A 22,696-nucleotide genomic window follows, 5' to 3' on the forward strand; every position below is an offset into this window, starting at 1 on the left:
TCTGTTCCCCGCTCTGTCTCTGGTGGATCCTCTCACCCCCTGCATCTCTGGCCTGTACCCCAGCTCTTGTATGCATAAATAAATCAATCTTAAAAAAATAAGAAAATGCATACATTGTGCAAAAATGAAAAATGATGTAAAAAATAATAAAAAAATTTAAAAAAATATTTAAATCATGGAGAACAGCTGCCTGGAGGAGGGGCGGGGCGGGCAGAGGCGCGGGGACCCCCCACGGCGCCCCATCTCACGCACGACGCTCCATCTCCGAGAGACGCCGAGAGGCCCCCGCGGGCCGGCCAGTCCTGCGCGGCGCGCCCCCCCGCAGCCGCCCCCAGGGGCCAGGTGGGTGCGGGAGGCAGCGCCTGGGGACCGGACTCGGGCTGTTTACCCGCGCGGCCGCCAGGCGGCGCCCGTCCCCCTCGCGCCGACGCGCAGGTCGCCTTGGCAACAGAGGACGCCGCCGCACCGCGCGGGGAGCCGCGGGCGGGAGCGCGAGCCGCAGCCGCCCAGGTGTCCGCTCAGGGCCCCCAGGTCGGCAGGCGCCCCCCGCCCCAGCCCGGTCACTGGGACTGAGCGTCCCCGCCCTCGGCTTAGGCTTGGGGGCCCACGTGGCTGGGGCCGCGCTCTCTGGGGGACACCGCGCGGGGGTCGGGAGGGCCTGCGGGGTCTCCTGGGGCGCTCCTCGCCCAGGGGCGGCGCGGGGGGCGCTCTCTGGCCCCGGCCGACCCGCGTCCTGTCCCCGCAGGAGCCTCGGCGCCGGCTGCCCCGCGGAGGGGACGCCCCGGGCAGCTCCTGTCGATTCAGGTCGGTGACGCCGCGCGCCCCACTGGGGAGAGTTAGAAACGTCCCAGATTGTAAACCTCGTCCGCGCGCTGGACCCAACTCTTGCTTTTGAACCTCCCCCCGGATCCCGGCCGGCGGCCACCCCTGGGGGAGCCCCGCGCCCCCTCCCCGGGGTCAGCCGCGGGGCCCTCCCCGGCGGGCCTGCGGGCTCGGGACAGGGCACGGGCGTCTTTCCTTTAGTAATTTGTTAGATCCGAATCGGCTTATTTGTCTCCTCACTTCCCTTTCACCCCGTCACCAAGCCCCTGCTGCCCGCAGGCTGAAGCGTCCTCCGGGCGGAGAGGCCGCCCCGGGGCAGCCGCCGGGGAGCGGGAGGCCGCGGCCAGGACGGCCCAAGGCTGGGGGGTGCCGCGTGCGCCCCCCGGCGCGGCCGTCCTGGCCGCCGCCCCCAAGACTGGACCCAGGAGACTCTGTGTATGCACCACGCGTGGAGACGAAGCCGTTCTGTCCTCCACTGTCAGAGCATTTCCATTGTCCCCACAATCTCTTGCGTAATCCTGTCTCTAAAATGGAAGAACCTCAGGGGTTGGGAACAACGTAGATCTCATAGCTGGAGAAGTTAGTATAATATGCGGCATTTCCAACTGGCAATTCTGGAGCAGCAGAGAGACCAATTTTTAAGAATCTAACATCGGTTGGAACTGCAGTTCAACAATGATCAAAGGATGTGCCGGTCAAGGAAATACCGCTCCTTAGTTATGCAAGTGAAAATGTCACTCATCTAGCTATTCTTAAAACCTTGATTTGAATATATGGTTAACATGTCTCCAGATTGATTGTATTTTGCACTGGGCTATATATGTATAATTTATACAAAAAAAGGACTGATAGCTTTAAAAATTAACCTGTCGGTGACATCACTATTAAAATACTTTGAACTCAGGGTTCTTTTTAAACATATGCCAGAGACAATTTCTAAAACAACTTACAAATTGCTTTCATTTAAGCTTTGTAGTACAAATGTGTGCAAGCCTAAGTCAGCATTTGTGTTTAAAAGTTATTTTAAAATTCAGGGAGTTTTCCAAATTCAGGGTAGAGACACCATTCTAAGCATTAAATAGGGTGACTGGTAAAGAAAGCATACATTAGCTGCAAGTCAGTCATTAAAATCAGACATTATTGAATATCCAGTTTGTGCCCCAGCCGACACTAGCCTTAGTGCCACATCTATTTTTCAGTTCCCAAAGAGGAGGGTTTATTGATAGTTTATTGAAAATGAGTGCCATGGATGTGTTTCAAATGTTTTGTGCAGTGACTTCTGTGTGAGATAAGCACCATTTCAGTTTAGATTGGTTTTGTTTATTTATTTTTTTAAAGATTTATTTATTTATTTATTTATTTATACAAGCACTGGCTACAGTCAGAAGCGCGGGAGGGTGAGAGAATTCACCAGAGCCAGAGCGGGGAGCAGAACAGGCAGAGGACCAAAGCACACTGCTGAGGGGAGCAGCAGGCATCAGGAGAGGTCTGCGCGCCATGTGGGACCCTTGCAGGCCGGCAGGGGATCAAACTGGCACTGCAGAGACCGCAGGCAGCTTCACAGCCTAGCACTCAACCGCTCTGCCTCCCGGGAGGCCCTAGATTGGTTTTTAACCCAGACTTTTGGAAGTAGTGGTTCATTATGATGCTGTTAGACTTCTAACATTCATATAAAGATCTTTTAACTAAATCATGCTTTCAACCCTGCATGAAACGGTACTGAGAAATATTGTCATTACTAATGCTATTAAGAATCTTCCATTTTAATCTGCATTTGTATAAAACATTAGCTAACAAATATCAGGATCACTTTCAAGTGTCCAGCAAGAGTTTAGGGCAGAACTACCATCCTTCCCAGCCACCACAAAACTGTGAAAGGAATCACTAGGAGACTCTGGATTTTCTTGGTCCACAGAGTCAAGGAAAAAGTCATTGGGAACTTCCTAGATCTTGAACCAAGAGGCTAAGATTAACAGGAAGGCATGTACTCTTTGGAGGTTTTGGAGGGTAATTTTGCAATCAAGTAAGGCATCACCTTTGAAGTTGACTTGGTATGTGTCCATTTTTACTAAAGAGACTTTTACACTGAGAAGAATTCGGGGAATATTTTTTGGAAACATATTCTGACAAAAAGTAATTATAGAGTAAACTCTGGAAAAAATGGGGACCTGAGCTTTTCGAACACAGCCTCCTCACCTGCCCTTACTCTATAGTATGAAATAATGCCAAAACTGACTTGGGAGAGGAGAGACACTGTGATGTGAGCCACGTCTCCACAGAGCTCTTCTGTTGCAGTACTGGCACAATGGTGCTAAAGTCTCTTTAAGTTTCTCCTTATTTTTAAAAACTTCTCTGAGACCATGCTTCTTTCTTCCTACTGGTCTGAATAGAGATCTTACCTCTTCTATATTTTATCACTTAAGTACCAGGTAAAGTGCTGTAATGGGCAGGAAGGGACAGTGCAGGTTTTCTCGGATTCCAGCAGACAGATGAAGGAGGAGAGAGTCCTGGAGCCCTCGCTGGATTTTGCAGGCTTTTATTGGGATTTACCAGGCACATGGCAGGCAGGGATGCTGGGGGGTCGGGAGGCTGGCAGGCCTCCCAGTCCCCAGCGAGTCTTCACTCTGTCTGGGCCTCCGTTGTTCTCTGGTTTGCTCTGCTCTCTGCTCTCTTGGTTCTGTTGGCGTCCCCGTGACACCGCCCTTATAAGCCCAGTCTTAACCCAGGTGAATCCCATCTACCTATGCCCACACCCTACTCCAGGTGCCCGCCATCAGGCATGCATTCAGGGTTCCGTCATCTATCCTAATGGCGGGAGGGCAGAAAAGCCTGATGCTTTTTCACTTACCCCGCAAGTGCCCTGCACAGAGCTGGACCTAAATAGATATTTGCTGTTACTGACAAACAGATTAGGTGTCCATTTGTCAGGAATTACTATTCTAAGTGAAACCTCCTGGAAAATAATTGCATAGATGTAGGGTAAAGAAAATGTCAGGCTTTTCTGCCCTCCCGCCATCAGGACAGATGATGGATCCTTGCGGTCCGGAATGCATGCCTGATGGCGGGCACCTGGAATAGGGTGTGGGCATAGGTAGATGGGATTCAGCTGAGCTAAGACTGTGCTTTTTAAGGGCGGTGTCACGGGGGGACGCCAGCAGCAGCAGCAGCAGCAATAGCAGCAGTAGAAGCCGAAGCAGAAGCCGAAAGAGAAGCCGAGAAGCAGCAGAACAAACGCCAGAGAGCTCAGATAGAGTGAAGACTTGCTTCACTCTAGCACCCAGCCAGCACCCCTGCCTGCCATATGCCTGGTGAAACCCAATAAAAGACCTGCAAAATACCACTGAGGACTCTGACTCCTCCTTTACCCGGTCTGCATGGGATCAGAAAACCTGCTCAGTGGCCATTCCTGACCCTACAATAGGCTTTGTGAACACTGTTCTAGGAGTCTCCCTTTACTGAGATAGAAATTCTCTAGGTGGTTGGCAACTATAAATCCTTATAAGTATTTGTGAAAGTCCCCATTGTTTATAGAACATTAACAAATGCAAAAGTATATTTTGACATACTATCATTAGCTCATCAGAAGCATGTAACTGTTAAGCAGGCAATCCAATTGGCTTACTAATTTTCTCGGAAGTGTGTGAAACAATAAATCTAAATATAGTTTATGCATAAATCATGTGTGCTTAATGGAACCACATATTCACTCATATTTTATTAAAATCCTTTGCCATGAGCCACAGTGAAGTAACTAATTATACAGCAGTGAGAGAGTTGAAAGCATAAGAGCCAGGTAACAGGTAATTAAGTGAGATGAGGTCATTTTCCCTCCAGCACCAGATGGGTACCACAGGTGGGAACCATGGCACTTGATCTCTTCCATATGACTCAGAAAATTAGAGGTGAATGTTGACATTTAACTTTCAAATAAAATATTTTGCAATAAAAATCATTGTAAGAATAGTGAGTTATTGTAAAATGAAACATTGGTCAGCATGCTCTCTTTTTGAGCAAAATCAAATTTCAGAATTCTAATTCTGAAATAGAAAATCATAAAAATTTAACTTTTCACTGAAAACAAAGGAAAGCAACATCCCTAGCTGATAAATTTCTGTAAAACATGAAGGTATAATGACACATTTTAGCATGTAGCTTATGGAATTATTTTTAATATTTTCATATCTGTGATGTTCCTTAAGATAGTAAGCTGCCTTAACATTAAATCCTCACCTGTATGCTTGTCAGTTGGAAAGCATTTTAAAATAGTATATTTGTATTCATATTTACTTGAATCTGTTAGAATGATCGCACTTGACTAGAAAATCCCAGAGACAAAGACCTCACTGGAATTCAACGTGTAAGAACCATGTCTATGAGGTAGACATTTCAGAGTTTTTCCACTGTGAGTCTGAATAATCTAGATTACTACTTCAGTAATCCAAATCAATAATGAAAGCTAACAATAGCAAACCCCATGGATTTCTTTCCCCAGATCATCAAACTTGGCAACAAGCAGATATCCTCTGCTTTACAGTTACCTTGACCCTGAAGCTGCAGTCTGGAGTTATTACTAAGCAGGCATAGTATTTATTAAGTTTTGCCTGTGTATTTAGTCACTGTGCTAGGTTCCTTAAATGTAGCTTATGTAATCCTTACCATACCTCTTAGAAGCAATCTTAGAGTAAGATGACAAAGCTTTACAGATGACAAAACTGAAGTTCAGAAAGATTAAGTAGCTGACTGAAGATCACATAGATAATAGGTGGTGGGTATAGGATTAAAATATGCCCACACAATTTATTCACCCACCCATTCATTTATTCACTGCACAAGGATTTATTGTGTGTCTGCTATGCTAAGTGCACAAGGATTACATCATCCTCACTTTCATGGAGTTTCAGTCATTTCAAACAATTAATTACAAAGGTTCTTTCTGTAACACCCCATTACTAAAACACTGAAGGTTATGGCATTTTTTTTTTAGATCACTGAAAATTGAAGGATAAAAATCTGTTAAGGAAAACTATAATCTCACACGCTTTAGTACCCATACCAAATTTGTGAAGTCTGGCTTATTATATACGTCTGTGAAGAGTGGACCAGACATCCCCTTTGAAAAATATTATTTATGATAATTTTTTTAAGATTTATTTATTTATTTATTATATTTATTTATTTATACAACCACTGGGTACAGTCAGAAGCGTGGGAGGGTGAGAGAATTCACCAGAGCCAGAGCGGGGAGCAGAGCAGGCAGAAGGACCGAAGTACACTGCTGAGGGGAGCAGCGGGCGGCAGGAGAGGTCTGCACGCCATGTGGGACCCTCCTCCGGTGGCCGGGGAGCAGCCAGGGATCGAACCGGCGCTGCAGAGGCTGCGGGCAGCTTCACAACCCAGCGCTCAACCGCTGCGCCACCGGGGAGGCCCGATAATTTTTATAATTAGGTGCAAAAATCAATATCTGGTGAATAATTACTGTCAATACCATGTAATTATCATGAGCATTTGCATTTGTAAACCTCTTCAACTTTTATACTTTAATATGTTCTCTTATTTGCTCTTTATATCAACTCTGGTCAATCTAATTCTTTTGGATTCTAGTTTCTTGGTGTTCACAGAAAGTTGTGGGTTGGTTTTATTTTCAATTACAAAGTAAGACATTGAGCCGCTGCTACATGTGGTACACTCTGTCAAACACTGTGAAGAAATAAAATGATGAAAAAGCCCAGTCCTTGCTCTTCTATACAGAAGCTCACAGAGGCCACAGATACAGATGGATAAAATAAGGGAGTGAGTGTCTCAGGAGGTTTGGCAGGAGGGCGCAATACCTGTGCTGAACCTGACACTCCTATTGAAGAATCTCACTGATCCATAATGCCCCAGCATCTTAGTAGATGTTAGTTGATGTTAGTTCTGGAGTCATAGTGCAGACTGGATGGAAAGGCCAATTTTAAATTAAGTCCCAGAAATTCCTTGTCTTGAGTAAACACAATTACAAAAAAATAGAATTTATTTACATTCCTATGTTTTTTTTTTCTACACAGGTATTTCTTGCTAGATAAGCAACATAATGGAAGGCTCAACAAAAGCAAATAAAAAGGATGTTCAAACTGAACCACCAAAAGAAGTCAAAATGCCTATCAGCGAAGCACTTCTAGACTATCAGTAAGTTTAGATTATGTAAATGTGATCACTAAGACCCATATAATTTCATTTTTTTAATGTAGTATTTTTTTCTTTTTCATTTTTTTATTTTAACATTTATCATTTTTTACATTTTTTAGACATTTGCTTCCCCTCACCCCCTCAGATTGAGTCCCCATAGAATCTCCTTCCCAAGGCACCCGTGCACCATCACCCCAGCCCCCTGTGCTCCTCCCTCCCTCCCTCTAATCCCTCTCCCTCCTCCTCCCCTGCAGTATGGCTCTGGTTTATAATTGTCTGTTTTTGCTTTGTTGTGTTTTGTACTGTTATTATTATTATTTTTTTACACTGATGTCTAATTGGGTTCCCCTATATTCCTGTTATAAGTGACACCATCCGGTATTTTTCTTTTTCCTTCTGGCTTATTTCACTGAGCATAATTCCTTCTAGCTCCATCCATGTTGCTGTGAATGGCATGAGTTTATCTTTTTTGATTGCTGAGTAATATTCCATTGTGTATATGTGCCACATCCTCTTGATCCAGTCATCTATTTTTGGGCATTTGGGTTGTTTCCAGGTTTTACCTATTGTAAATAGTGCTGCAGTAAACATAGGTGTACAGGTGCTCTTTTGAATCACTGTTTTTATGTCCTTTGGATAGATCCTTAGGAGTAAAATTGCCGGATTGTATGGTAGCTCCATTTTTAGTAGACTTAGGAACCTCCAGCCAGCTTTCCACAGTGGTTGGACCAGTTTGCACTCCCACCAGCAGTGCAGGAGAGTTCCTTTTTCTCCACTTCCTCGCCAACATTTGTTGTTGCTTGTTTTTTTGATATGTGCCATTTTTACTGGTGTCAGGTGGTATCTCAATGTGGTTTTGATTTGCATTTCTCTGATGATAAGGGATGTTGAACATTTTTTCATATGCCTGTTGGCCATTTGCATTTCCTCTTTGAAGAAATGTTTTTTTAGTTCTGCCCATTTCTTGACTAAGACTCATGTAATTTCAAATGGAAAAATGATCCACTCAAAAGCTGAGGTGTGAACCTGTCCCCCTAGATCATGTTCTGTATTGTAAACCAATGTTAATTCAAGAACAAAAAACAACCCAGCTACTGAGGGAACAGGATTGGAAGTGCCCTTGTGCCATGTGCATATTTTTGAAAGTTTTTTAAACTCTGACTATAACTTTGTCTAAGTAGTAGCTATGTAACAGCAAAAATTAATACGATTTTGGCTCCCTCCAATGCATTCCTGGTCACTTTTCCTATATGTACAATAGTTTTCTGGTTCACCTCTTTAAAATACAACATAGAGTAGAACAGTTAGTATACAAATGTACTTGCAGCCTAAGCCCACTACTGTGGTCTGAGCTTCAGGGGAAAAGCACAGATCTGCTGAGATCAGAGGCCAGCTGCATTCTGAGGCTTCTGGGAAAGCACTGCCAATGGAATCATCCTTGGGCTGACCTTGATGGTAGATTCCTCCTTCACTTCAGGCAGCTGTAGCACCCAGGGAGGTTCATACCTGTGGTACTATACAGCAGCGACCCCCTCAATCCGTGTCCCATGGACTCTACCCTATAAGCTGGGGTCTTGGGGCACCACCTATGCTGGCTCTTGAACCACAGTCATACTGATTGGTGATGAACCTTCAACCAATACACAATAAAAAGCACAACAACCAAGGCCAACACCCTGGACTAACCTGCAGTTCTAACACTATTACAGCAGGTTTGGGATGGAAGGCAGTCTAGCTTAATTCATAGAAATAACCACAGAGCTCTAAACAGAATGAGGAGGCAGAAGAATTCACCCCAATCAATGGATCAAGACCAAATCCTAAAAAAAAAAAAAAAGATAATACAACAGAAATAAACTACCAGAAGAAGAATGGAATACAACAGTCCTACTGATGCTAACTGAAATTAGAACAATGAATGAACAAACTAAGAACTGTAACAAGAGCAAGAAAATTATGAAAAAGTTCCAAACAGAAATCATAGATAATATAAAAGTTGAAATAAAAAAAATGCAATAAAGGGTCTCAACAGTAAACTCAATGAAGTAGAGGACTGAATCAGTAAGTCAGAAAATAGGAGAGTAGAAATGATCCAAAAATATCAGTTAAATTTTTTTTTGTTAAAAATGAAGATGACATGAGAGACATAGCACAGCATCAGGAGGAATATTTGCATTATAGAGGTTTCAGAAAGAAAGGGGCAGAAACCCTATTTGAAGAAATAATAACTGAGGACGTCTCCAAACTGGGGAAGGAGACAGATATCCAGATGCATGCATCTTAAAAAGTTCCAAACAAAAGAAACCCAAACAGACACAAACTAAGATACTTTATAATTAAAATGGCAAAAGTTAAGACATAGAATCCTGAAAGCAGCTACAAAAAACCAAAGTGTCACATATAAGTGAACCCCCCCCCCCGTAAGACTATCAACAAACTATTACAAAAGAAGCTATCATTAAAACAAAATACACCTACCCAAACGGTCATTGTTTCAGAGAGTTGTCTGTACCATTCAGAAAAAAATCCATCTCCTTTTTGTGAGATTCCAAATGGAGTCACATGTTCTTTTTAGAAGACAGTGACTGGAAATATCAGAACATCCATTAAGTGAGACATCCATGGGAAAGGACTTTTGAAAAGTTCTTTTATCATCTATGTAAGATAATTTTCAGTAATAAGCAGATACCATCTGCATTCATTTCTCACCCTAACCGAAAACCTCCCTCATTTCACCTTGGGAGAGATGAACAAAAAGTGACACAACCTGATCTCTAATTTGCCGCCAAGGTTTGTAGTGATGCCATCCAATGACAAATGTTTCTGTTTTCTGGGTCAACCAGAGGTCAGTCTGCTTCCTATTTAACAGAAGTGTACAAAGAGACAGTGCAAGATATAATTGAACATTCCATGCTTTTGTTCTCTTTCCTTCATTAAAACTAAATAAGTAATCCACTAGAACAGTGGGAGAGCTTAAGCCTGGGCTTAAGCCAAAGGCTGTTACATGTGGCGCCCCCTCGAGGGGGTGCAGGTGAGGACCAATAGCCTCAGGTGAAATGTGGACAGAGTAACGGTGGTGGTGGAAACCTGGATAGGAAATATAAGGGACTGAAGAAGCTGCCCCCCAAGACTCAGCGATTCCAGGGTCTGCCATTCCTGCCCCCACCACACTGATCCTCCATAAGGCTGTTGCCTCCCGAGGATGTGGAGAGGCTTCTACAGGCAACCTCAGAGGACAAAAGTGCAGAGGCTTTGTAGGTAGCCCAGTGGCTGAAACTGTTCCCAGCTCTGCTGTTGTTACAGGCTGGAAGGGTCAGACCTGGAACTGGGCGCCTCACTGAGCTGTGTGAGTGTGGCCATTTGTGGGGTCTCTCGGCTGTGCAGCTGCTGTTTCCAAAGTAGCTTGTCTGGTGCTGTGCTGGCTCATCCCGGCAGCTCCTGTTGTGTCTTCCACTATCTTCTGAATTGGATCCTGGCCTACCGTCTGGCTACCATGTGCTCCAGGACCTCAGTAGCGGGAAGACTCCATCTTTAGAGGCTTTTTGTTTAGGACTTTGGGGTGAGCTAACTGACCGCTGTGGCCTCAATGACTCTTTGTTTTCCTTTGTTTGTTAACTAAATCCCATTATTGTTGTTCCCTGAACCTGAGTGGTGTTGCAATTGTGTGCACAGGTGCAGAACTCAGCATTGACCGGTAAACTATTTGGGCGATGTCCTTGGCCTTATTGCCCGGTGTCAGTAAGATTTGTGAGAGCAATGAAATTGAGAAAAATATACTGTCTCAGGAAAGAAACGTTTATTATTTATAGAAGAGATGGTATGCTAAAAAACTTGAACCCATAGGGATGCCTTAGTATTATATCAAGGTGATGTACTCCTTGATATAAACACTCCTTTTAGCTAAATTATTTATAGATAATGAACAAGTGAAAAGAAAAAATCATGGCTGTGAAATACAAATGGGAAATGCTTTTTTTTCAAACTTGAAGTTATCTTTCCAATATATCCTTCAGGTATATATTTAGATGAGACGATCCATTCAGAAACAAAAAAGTTTCCTACTACCCCTAAATGAGTTTGTGTAATATATTTAATACTTTATTTCAGTTTCAATAATTTAAATTTAAAAATGTTGTCTCACTTATTTTTCCTAAAATTTATAATTGTAACATGCCTTATCTTTGTCATCAGCCGTCAGATAAAGGAAAATGCAGTAGAACGCTTCATGGTCCAAATGAGGAAACTTAGGGAAAAGAATCAAAAGTTTCATGAAAGAGTAAGTGTAAAATTTAGAGCCCGTGTCTAGTCATTATACATTTATACACGTGCTTAAAATAATTGTGAATTATGATGAAATAGACTCCAGGAAATTATCTTATTTAGTGCTTAGACTTGATTAATTTGCAATCAATTTAAATTTTTTTGGTACGTGTGAAGCAAGAAGTTGCTATTAGTCCTATTACAACATAGTATGAAGGGAAGTTTGGAATAAATGTTTTTAGTCATAAGGACAAATACCTATGTTCAAAATTGCTGGATCACTATCTTTTGACTCTTATTTAGTAACTCCAAAACATTTGTTCTCTACTTTTAATTCTCGTATGGACCTTTTAAACATTTCAGAGCAAATGTAAATGTTCTTTTTCTCAAATCTCGCCAACTTGTGTTGCTAATTTTTTTAAAATGTGCCATTCTCACTGGTTGAGAGGTTATCAGTAGCATTATTTGCATTTCCCTGATTGCAAACATTTAACATTTTTCATATGTCTGTTGAGACATATGGATATCCCCTCAGAGAATGTTCTTTTTAGGACCCTGAGACTTCCATAGTTAATTCTTTGTTAATTAGAAAAAAATATTAATCAGCCTGTGCAGATTTAGGAGTTCAAATCCTGACTGTACAATTTACTGCAAAATGTCATCTCCCAAAACCGATATTTCAATTTTCTTTTGTAATTGGGCATCTATGTCTTCTCCAGAAGGCTCTTTATTTATGATGTATCCAGCATGTTTATCTTTAAATTCCATTATCAGACAAGCTCTTAGGGAGTAATATAAGTGTAAACATGCATTGATTGCAATCACGTTTGTTTCTTCCATTTCATTCTATGTAACAATGAAAGTTTCAGGTCTTATGCAGGTTTTAATCCAGAAGAGTTGATTTTGTGCATGGGTGCAGGTAGAGGTCAGCTTCATTCTTTTGCAGAGTAGCGACCAGTTTGAACCAGCACCATATATTGAACAAACTTTCTTTGCTCCAATCATTAGGTCTTTGCCCTTTGCCATAGATTGTTGGACCATAAACTGTGGTTTATTTCTGGATTTTCTATTCGCCCCCAGAGGCTGTAGACAGTTCTTGTTGCCAATCCAGTGCAGTTTTGATGATCTATGGCTTTGTAGAAAGTTTGAAGCTGGAGTTTCATGCCTCCATTTCCTTCTCACTGTCTTAGAGTTTGGCTATTCGGTTTCTGGTGATTCCAGCTGAATTTCCAATAATTGTGGCTACTGCTGTGAGAATGCCATTGTGGGGTCTGTTGGCTGTGCAGAATCTGTCTGCTTGTCTGGTAGTGCTGGCCATTTAATCCTGTTGTGTCTTCCAATCCTGAAGGGATGCTCCATTCTTTGTGTCTTCAGGACTATCTTTTGACTCCATCTTTAGAGGCTTTTTGTTTAGGACTTTTGACCTAACTGACCGCTGTGGCCTCAATCTTTTGTTTTTTTGTTTGTTAACTAAAAGGGGTGTATTGTTGTTCCCTGAACCTCAGTTTGTTGTTTGTGTACAGGTGCAGAACTGAGCCTTGCCGTGTTGAATTTGTATCCTGGCCTTATTGACCGGTGTCATTGAGATTGTGAATTAATGAAATTGAGAAAGAATATACTGTCTCAGGAAAGAAACGTATTATTTATAAAAGAGATAGTATGCTAAAAAACTTGAACCCATTTGGATGCCTTATGTATTATATCAAGGTGATGTACTCCTTGATATAAACACTCCTTTTAGCTAAATTATTTATAGATAATGAACAAGTGAAAAGAAAAAATCATGGCTGTGAAATACAAATGGGAAATGCTTTTTTTTCAAACTTGAAGTTATCTTTCCAATATATCCTTCAGGTATATATTTAGATGAGACGATCCATTCAGAAACAAAAAAGTTTCCTACTACCCCTAAATGAGTTTGTGTAATATATTTAATACTTTATTTCAGTTTCAATAATTTAAATTTAAAAATGTTGTCTCACTTATTTTTCCTAAAATTTATAATTGTAACATGCCTTATCTTTGTCATCAGCCGTCAGATAAAGGAAAATGCAGTAGAACGCTTCATGGTCCAAATGAGGAAACTTAGGGAAAAGAATCAAAAGTTTCATGAAAGAGTAAGTGTAAAATTTAGAGCCCGTGTCTAGTCATTATACATTTATACACGTGCTTAAAATAATTGTGAATTATGATGAAATAGACTCCAGGAAATTATCTTATTTAGTGCTTAGACTTGATTAATTTGCAATCAATTTAAATTTTTTTGGTACGTGTGAAGCAAGAAGTTGCTATTATTCCTATTACATTTGTATTAGTATGAAGGGAAGTCAATATAAAGTGTTATTTAGATCATAAGGACACTTAATCCTATGTTCAAAATTTTAAAGCTCTGAAACTACACTTATCTTTTGACTTCTTATTTAGTGTAACTATAAAACATTTGTTCTCTACTTTTAATTCTCGTATTTTTCCTTTTAAATTTTCAGAGTGCAAATGTAAATGTTCTTTGAAAAGTAAAATCTCAGTTCTTAAAACAGCTAATTTAATGTTTAAGATAATGTTTTTATGAAATCAGATTAAAGGGAAATTCAAAGAGGTGTTATACGTCATTATCAGGGATAGATTAACAGAAATAATGTTTGGAAACATTATAACTAGCATTATAACTATCCTTGAGGAAATATCAAGGATATCCCCTATAGAATGTTTGCTTTTTATGGACCCTGAGACTTCCATAGTTAATTCTTTATTAATTAGAAAAAAATATTAATGGAGCCTGTGGTCAGAGATAGGAGTTTAAATCCTGACTGTACAATTTACTGCCGATGTCATTTTAGCCAAAACCGATATTAACCTCAATTTTCTTTCTGTAAAAATGGGCATCTATGTCTTCTCCGTAAGGCTGGTTTATTTATTTATGTAGATCATATGCATGTTGAGATATTCATTAAATATCCATTGGGCCAGACAAGCTCTTAGGGAGTAATATAAGTGTTAACATGCTGACATTGCCACAGCTCGCAAAGTGCAGTCACTCATACTAGGGACAAACATGAAACTCAGGGCCACGGATGAGAGAGGAAAGAGAAGGTTGGCTGAGGTGCATGGATGCAGGTTTCACATCATAAGCTCCAGAGTATGCAGAAGTGAGCTACCAGCATGAACCAGTGCACATCCCCAGGGGTCAGTTTGGGGACTTTATTTGGTTGTAGAAAGGACAAAAATTCAGGTCTGAGGATTCATTTCCGCATACCCCATCCTTTGGAATGAGAAACAGTTTTTATTTCTGTAAGGTTTAGCTCAGGAACAGGATATGCCTAAATCTGCTCTGGGGTCATTGGTGCCCCCAGCAAGCAGACAGAGGCAAACTCTAACCACAGCTGTATGAACTGATTTATTTCCATTTATGCTACCATGCCCCAGTTTAAACATCCATCATCTCTTATCATCCTTCTGCTGTCCAATACATTTTCCATAGTACAATCAGAATTACCCTTTGTAAACCTTTCGGTGCTCAACACCTAGTTGTGGCTTTTTATTACACAGAAAATCATAGTCCTTACTGAAGCCTGCCAGGCCCTTCCTGCAGAATCTCCTCTTGGCTCAACCTTCCACCTTGTCTGCAGTGACACCGGCCACTGCTTACCACTGCTGCTTTTCAATCCTGGGAAGCCCAGGCTCCTTCTGGTTGTTGTACATAAACCATACACAGGTTGTTTCCTCTGACCCAGAATGCTCTTCTCTTGACCGGTCCCTTTTCATGCCCCAATTTATACCGAAATGTGTAAAAATCTATTTCCATTATAAAATTGAAAGCATGAGTAAGGGAAGAGTAAGGTATTCAATAAATATTTCTTGAGTTGATTCATACCAGCACCAGTTAAAGAAAAACTTTCTGAGGCCACAGGTATCTAAATTGTTAAATGAAACATGATACACTAGCAAGACACACTTTCCTCTCCAGTTCTCCTGCTTTTCTGGCCATTTCTTCTTGGTTTTCACTCATTGCCCTTTCCTGAACCCACCCCAAAATCATGATATTTACCAGGGTTCAGGTCTCAGCCCTTCTCTTTGCTCTAAACTCTCGCTGGCTGATCTCATTTAACAGCATTACTCCAAATGCCAGCTGTAGAGTGATAATTCTCATAGCTCCATGTGACAACGTTTCATAATCCTATACACTAAAAAACACGAACTCATGCAAAAACTGGTGAAATCCAAATAGTCTCTCGTTTAGTTGATAACATTGGACCAATGTCAGCTTGATAATGTGCTATGGTTACATTTGATGAAATCATTGGGGAAAGTTCCATGACTTTTGTTTTTGTTCTTGTGAGTCTTAAACAATTAAAAAGGTAAAGACCATGAGATGGACTTATAACAAAACAATATCAATCTCTTTATTACAGCTTATTTACTGAATCATCTTTTTTCTATTTTATAATGCGATAACTATTCGTACCTTAAATAATAATCCCTGTTTATTTTACTTTGTGGGATAAGTGTCTCCTCTAGCGCATTGCAGGATATACCTAAGTAAAGCCTATTTCAGTGTGTCAACCAACATAACTTTCTAGGTATAATGAACTTTGAACATGTTGTCATACACAAATGCCACACCTTCAAATACCACCGCACTGGGGACAGAGCTTCAACATATAAATGTGGAATCGTTTGTAACAGAGTCATTGTGCTTTCTTACATTCTCTCTGCATCTTCACTAGCATATGGTGACGTCACTGTTTTGTTTTAACCATCCTGGTAGGTAGGTAGTTTTGATTTGCATTTCCTTCATGACTAATGATGTGCTTATTTGCCATCTACATATCCTCTTTGGTAAAATTTAACTTTTTGTCTTTTGCCTATATCTTAATTGAATTTTTATTATTATTAATATTGAGTTTTGATGATTTTAGAGAGATTTTTCTAGATGATAATTCTTTGTTGGATGTTATTAGCAAATATTTCCTCTCAGTCTGTAACTTATCTTTTCATCTTCCCAATAATCCTTTCACAAAGCAGAAGCTTTTGATTTCAATAATATTCTGAGTATCAATTTTTCATTTACTGCTTTTGATGTCAAGTTTGAAAACTCTTTGCCAAGCCCTAGATCTCAAAGACTTTATCCTATGTTTTACTCTGAAATGTTTATGATCTCACCTTTTCCATTTAAATAATGGTCTATTTGAGTTAATTTTTATATAAATGATGAGACTCAGCTCAAGGTTCCTTTTTTCTTCCTGTAATGGTAGATAGTTCTGATGTCTTCCTCTTCTTATAAAAATAATAATTCCATCACAGTGGCCCCACCACCAGAAGCTTATGTAAACCTGATGATGTCCTGAAGGCCACACCTCCAAATACCATCACATTACGGAGGAGAGGTCTTCAACATATGAATTTGGAGAGGGAAGAGTGCATCACATTTAATCCATAGCACGGTACTTCATTCCTTTTTATGACTGAATAATATTCTGCCTGCTTGAATCTGACATTGAGCCCCTCTAAAGAAGTTTTCATTTCAATTATTGTACTTTTTAACTCCAGATTTTCCACTTGACTGTTTTTTAAAAAACAATTTTTCTTTACTGATTTTTCGATTTGATGAGATATCATTTTCGTGTTTTTCCTTAAGTTCTTTACACTTTGGTTCCTTTAACTATGAATATATTTAAGATAGCTGATTTAAAATCTTTGTCTAGAAAGCCCAATGTCGTAAGTACCTCATGGGCTGTTTCTATTGGTTATTTTATTCTGTGCACAATAAAACTCCCAATAGGAGGGTGGGGGGAAAAAAACACCCAATAAAAATGTGTATGAGTTATACTTTCTTGTTTCTTTGTATGCCTCACAAATTTTTGTTGAAACTAGACCTTTTGAATATGATGATGTCACAATCCCAGATATTAGCTTCTCTTCTCTCTCCAAGGTGTGTTGTTGTTGCTGCTTATTGTGGTTGTTATTGTTTGGGTAGTGACTTCTCTGAACTAACTCTGCAAAGTCTGTTGTTTATTCTGTGTCATCTCTGAACTCTGCTTGTGTGGTTTCGGGGTCAACTAATGATTGGGCAGTTTAACCAATAAAACTCCCAGCCTTTGTGTGTTGAGGTTTACCTTTGACACTCAGCTAAGCAATTAACAGCTGCCCCTTTACCTTCACTTCTTGCTTCCACAGTAGCACAAAGATGGTTCAAGGTGCGAGCTTAGGGCCTTCGTAGGTCATTCCTAAGTTCACGCACAGCACCAAGGCTGTACCCAGCACTCTAGTTGCCTGCGGACTTTCATATCCCCAGAAACATGTCATAGCTTTCAAGAGCCCCTATGGGCTTCTTATCCCAGCTTTCATTTAAAGTTGTTCTTGGTCAGCATGTTGTTAATATCAACTGTCATTACTGCCTCAGAGAGTTATAATGTTCAACAATTTTCTCTGATTTTTTTTTTTTTAACAATAATCAACCTGGGAAAGCACTGTTCACAAATTATCCGAGCTTTCAAAGACAACTTTGATCAGTGGGATTTTCTAGGCAACCACCAGGTAAATCAATCAATGACCATTAGTTGGGAACTGGATTTTGGAACAGTTTTGTTCCTTCTCCCCACTTCCTAACCCCCAATACCAGGCTGCTAAGCTGCTGGTTTTCACCATAGTTATGGTGCTGTTGAATTTTTAGGGAAAATTAAAGTGCTGCAAAACTCACTGTCCTTCCCAAGATGGAAACATTTATGTTGAGTAAGTATACTGTCTGGAAGTTATTGTAAGCCTTTAGTTTCCAGAATTCTGAAAAGTTAATTGCCAAAATTTTCTGTTTTTTATATTGCTTCTATGAAAGGGGACTTTTCAAGGTCTTGACTCCACTGTCCCTCTATATGCTAAATGATAGTCAGGCTTTTCTGCCCTCCCACCATCAGAATTGATGATGGATCCCTGCAGTCCTGAATGCATGCCTAATGGCGGGCACCTGGAGTAGGATGTGGGCAGACATAGGGGGGTTCACCTGGGCTGAGACGGGGCATATAAGGGTGGCAGCGTGGAATGAAACTACCAGTGGAGGAACAGCAGAACCAGAAGGAGAACCAGCAGAGAAGCAGAGACCACGAGAGAACGCCTGAGAGCCCAGAGAGAGTGAAGTTTCGCCCGGGGCGGGGGCTGGCACCCCTGCCTGCCATGCACCTGGTAAACTCAATAAAAGCCTGAAAAAGCCACCGAGGGCTCCAGGACTCCTCCTTCACCCGTCTGCTAGGATCATCGAGATCCTGCACTGAGCCCTTCCTGCCACTACAGCCTCCTTATGTCATTCCCAGTAAGAGTGATTAGAAAGAATTCCATTTTCAGGCACATCTATTATGAATCTCTTTGTACTTAAAATTCTTCAGAGACAAAATTAATTGTGATACTTTAGAGTGTTGAAAATAGAAGATCAAAATGGTTAAACTGCTAAATTTTGAATATCTTATTTTTAATCTCTATTTCTATTTTTTGAAAGCCTATCCAGCCCTATTTTTTTTTTTTTTGGCCTATATTTTCAGTACTGAGCAATATAGTTAATTTTCCTTGCTGTGTCCTATGTATCACTTCAATATAGCTTATGAAATAACTTAAAAAGCATGAAAATCCTATCTGGAGTTTATTAAAACACTGTTTTGTGAAATAATTTTAAGAAATCAAAATATTCAACCCTCAGATTTAAAGTTTGTTGGGTTAAGTAATAAAGAACTGAATTTTAGTAGGCTGTAGTACTATCAATAAATAACAAATATTGCTGCTCTAGTGAAGCCTGTGAGCCAGAAGACTTGCAACACCTGGAGCTTGTCAAGGATGCAGATTGCAGGCCTCACACCAAACTTACTGAATCAAAATCTGCATTTTAGCAAGACCTCCCAGTGCTTGGGATATACATTAAAACTGGAGAAATTCTGGCCTAGAGAATCAATTTGGGGAAAGAAAATGCTCATGAACTAAAACATCCAAGTTAGTTAAAAGAATAAAAGCCATGAATAGCAACAATAGAATATAAAGATGAAAATTTATAGTAAAGAAAATGATAAACTAGAAAAATAAGACTTTTTTAAAAAAGATTTATTTATTTATACAAGAACCGGGGTACAGAGGTGCGGGCCAGAGGTGCGGGGGGTGAGAGGACTCACCAGAGACAGAGTGGGGAACAGAACAGGCAGACTGACGAAATACACTGCTGAGGGGAGCAGTGGGCGCGACAGGAGAGGTCTGCCCCACCATGTGGGACCCTCACCAACCAGCTGGGATCTAACCGGCGCTGCAGAGGCTGCAGACAGCTTTGCAGCACTGTGCTCAACCACCTGCGCCACCAGGGGAGACCCAAAAAATAAGTCATTTTTAAAAGGCAATGTTGATGTAACGGCAGGAAGAGCATGGAGCAGGTTTTCTATGATCTGAGCAGGCGGGTAAAGGAGAGTCCTGGAGCCCTCAGTGACTTTTCAGGCTTTTATTGACCTTTTACCAGGCACATGGCAGGCAGGGGTGCCCCGAGCGAGTCTTCACTCTTTTCTGGACTCTTGGGTGTTCTCAGGTGCCGCCATCAGGCATGCACGCAGGACCGCAGGCTCCATCATCAATGCCAATGGAGGGAGAGCAGAAGAGCCTGACAATCACTTACCCTACAGTTGAACTTTTTAGATTATCAATGTAAATATTGCATCTGTTGTTGCTAGTTACTATTGATTTTCATGACAGAATAAACGCTTAAAGGATGAGCAGATTTGGCACATACGGAACCTATTAAAGGAACTCAGTGAAGAAGAGAAGTCGGTGGTATTGCCAGCCATAACAAGAGAGGAAGTTGAAGAAGCAATGAAGGAAAAATGGAAATTTGAGAGAGACAAGGAACAAAACTTGAAAGGTGATTTAGGAACCTAGAAAATTGTCCTAATTCATTGTATCAAGTTAATTCTTGATTATATTAGTGGCTTGTATCTATCAGGTTGGGAATTCCATTCACGTAGTTCAGAAGACATCATTGCCACCACAACCACAGACACGTAAGCTCAATGGGCAGGGGAGGGGAATGACAGAGCGGGCAGAGGCACTGCGGGAGCAGGACAGTGACCAAAATCAAAGACCGATGAAACCACCTGACTCCACACCAGACGACACCCTGTTCTGCACCACCGCGAACTCCTGACAGCAGGGACACATGCTTCCTGTTGGGAAATTTACTTGTTTGGTGCCTTCATTGACTTCAGCCTCAGTTCAAATTTATGAGTGAAGTTTGTCCCCCCAATATCTTCAAAGAAGCTACCCACTCCTCTCGCCTCCCGTTAGATGGAGAAAGAAGAATTCCAGTTGGAAAAGGGCAAGTTTGGAGGTCGAGCTTAGCGATGATGGGAGGTGCGGGAGGACATGTTGTTGTGACTGTCACATACTCTTGTGTCACATGGTGGAAGTCCGAGGAGATGAACTTTAGACGACAGACTCAAACAACTTACAAAAATGGTTACGAGAGGTGGAAGAAGGATATAAACTGAAATTACTTTGCCCATAAATGGCCATAAAAAATTACAGTTTACTGATAATCTATGTGATATAATAAATTGTACAAAAATAAGATTGATATCAAGCTATCGCAGGGGTAATTCAAAGTTATTCCTAGAGTTTGTGTTTAATTGTTAGCATCTCAATCACAGTCCAAAACCACACATCTACTACATAGGTAGAAGTTTAATTTTAATTACATTTTGAATCATTAGGGATAAGTTCGAATAGTTTAATTACCATCAATTATAGATCTAAAGTATCTGGTAACAGAATTTTAATATTAATTTTGGTAACAGAATTTTAATATTAATTAATTTAATATTAATTTAATATTAAAATTAAATTAATTTAATATTAATTTTGGTAACAGAATTTTAATATTAATTTTATCAGTTTCATAAAATCAAATTGCAAGTTGCAATGACAACAGAGTGACATGGGGCCTTGATTTTCTTTCAATAGATATGCGCACGCAGATAATTAATAGTGAAAAGCTATTTCTTGAGAAACTTGGTGAGAAGGAATATTGGGAAGCGTACAAGAATGTAGGGAGTGAACAGCATGCCAAAATCATTACCGCCTTACAAAATGACATCAGCACAGTTAAAGAGAACGCGGAGAAAATGTCAGGTCAGTTGCAACAAGACTAGTGCATGTTCAATAAGAAATCACGCTCCACATTATTTGGTGGAAAAAAGATTGGGTGTTTCCTGACCCGCTGGCAAAGGGGGAGGAAGTAGAGAAACTATCCCGGGACAGCCTATAAGACTGAGAAGGGAAAATAAAGGAGTGGGTGATGCGGGAATGGAGAAGTCCTGCAACCATCTGACCTCAGGGAAGAAGCTTAGTTCTCTGGGGGGGTGTCTGTGCTCCCACCCTGGGTCTGGAGAATTCCGCTAGGGTAAGGGGTCCTGGGAGTGGGTTTATCAGAAGGGGAGCTCACCTGAGGCGAGCTCAGGCAACTTTCCCAGGCTAGATGTCCAGAATCACTGTGGAGACGTGCCCAAGGAAAGGCTAAGCCATGGTCAGAAAAACGCTGGCGAGCAAAGGTGAGCTGGTTGTGGAGAGGGTGTGCATGCGGATGGCGTCAGGTGCGACGGAGCTCACTAGATCCAGGAACCCTGAGACCACCAGTCTGTCGCTGAGGCGAGCACAGTGGCTTAAAAAACACCGGAGAAATAACTCATGCAGTGCTGCAACCCCAAAACAAATAGCCTGATTGAAAAATGGGGAGAGGTTGTTGTAAAGGCAGGAAGACAACAGTGCAGGTTTTCTGATCCCATGCAGCCGGGGTGAAGGAGGGATCAGAGTCCTTAGTGGCTTTTTGCAGGTCTTTTTATTTAGATTACCAGGTACGCAGCAGGCAGGGGCGCTGGGGGTGCCGGGAGGCTGGCAGGCCTCCCAGCCCCCAGCAAGTCTTCACTCTATCTGGGCTCTCCGGCCTTCTCTCTCTCGGCTTCTGCTGCTTCTTTCTTGGCTTCTCTTTTGGCTTCTGCTGGCGTCCCCGTGATGCCTCCCTTAAAAGCCCAGTCTCAGCCCAGGTGAATCCCATCTACCTATGCCCACACCCTACTCCAGGTGCCCGCCATCAGGCATGCATTCAGGACCGCAAGGATCCATCATCTATCCTGATGGCGGGAGGGCAGACAAGCCTGACGTTTTTCCTTACCCTACGGTTGTGAAATAGACATATCTCCAAAGAAGGCACACAGACGCCAATAGGCTCGTGGGAAACTGAGGCATCGTCCCTCAGTTCACTCAGTGTTCTATAACACAATACCAGAGATTTAGTGGCTTATAAAGAACAAGAATTTATTTCTCATACTTCTGGAGGCTGGGACTCTTAGGATCAAGCCAGCCGAGATGGTGTCTGGTTAGAGCCCAGTTTCTGGTTCAACGACAGCCACCTTCTCACTGCCCTCCATGGCAGAGGGGGCGA

General features: G+C 41.5%; 1 protein-coding gene across 2 annotated transcripts in view; it reads left to right on the top strand.

Moving 5' to 3' along the window:
- Positions 1 to 713: 713 nt before the first annotated feature.
- CCDC83 (coiled-coil domain containing 83) overlaps positions 714 to 22,696 on the top strand; it is a 47,098-nt gene continuing 25,115 nt past the window's right edge. The window contains exons 1-5 of one of the 2 annotated variants that reach the window (XM_037523078.2): positions 714 to 804; positions 6,867 to 6,987; positions 11,179 to 11,263; positions 19,957 to 20,122; positions 21,220 to 21,387. In XM_037523078.2, coding sequence (XP_037378975.1) covers positions 6,893 to 6,987; positions 11,179 to 11,263; positions 19,957 to 20,122; positions 21,220 to 21,387 — 514 coding nt within the window. In that variant the 5' untranslated portion in view covers positions 714 to 804; positions 6,867 to 6,892. Of the gene's footprint in view, positions 805 to 6,866; positions 6,988 to 11,178; positions 11,264 to 13,284; positions 13,365 to 19,956; positions 20,123 to 21,219; positions 21,388 to 22,696 lie in introns of those variants that run through there. The other variant, XM_037523080.2, reaches the window with a different exon arrangement.

This window comes from Talpa occidentalis, unplaced genomic scaffold, assembly GCF_014898055.3.
Source record: "Talpa occidentalis isolate TD23 unplaced genomic scaffold, MPIMG_talOcc4v2.1 talOcc4.3, whole genome shotgun sequence".
NCBI classification, from domain to species: Eukaryota; Metazoa; Chordata; class Mammalia; order Eulipotyphla; family Talpidae; genus Talpa; species Talpa occidentalis.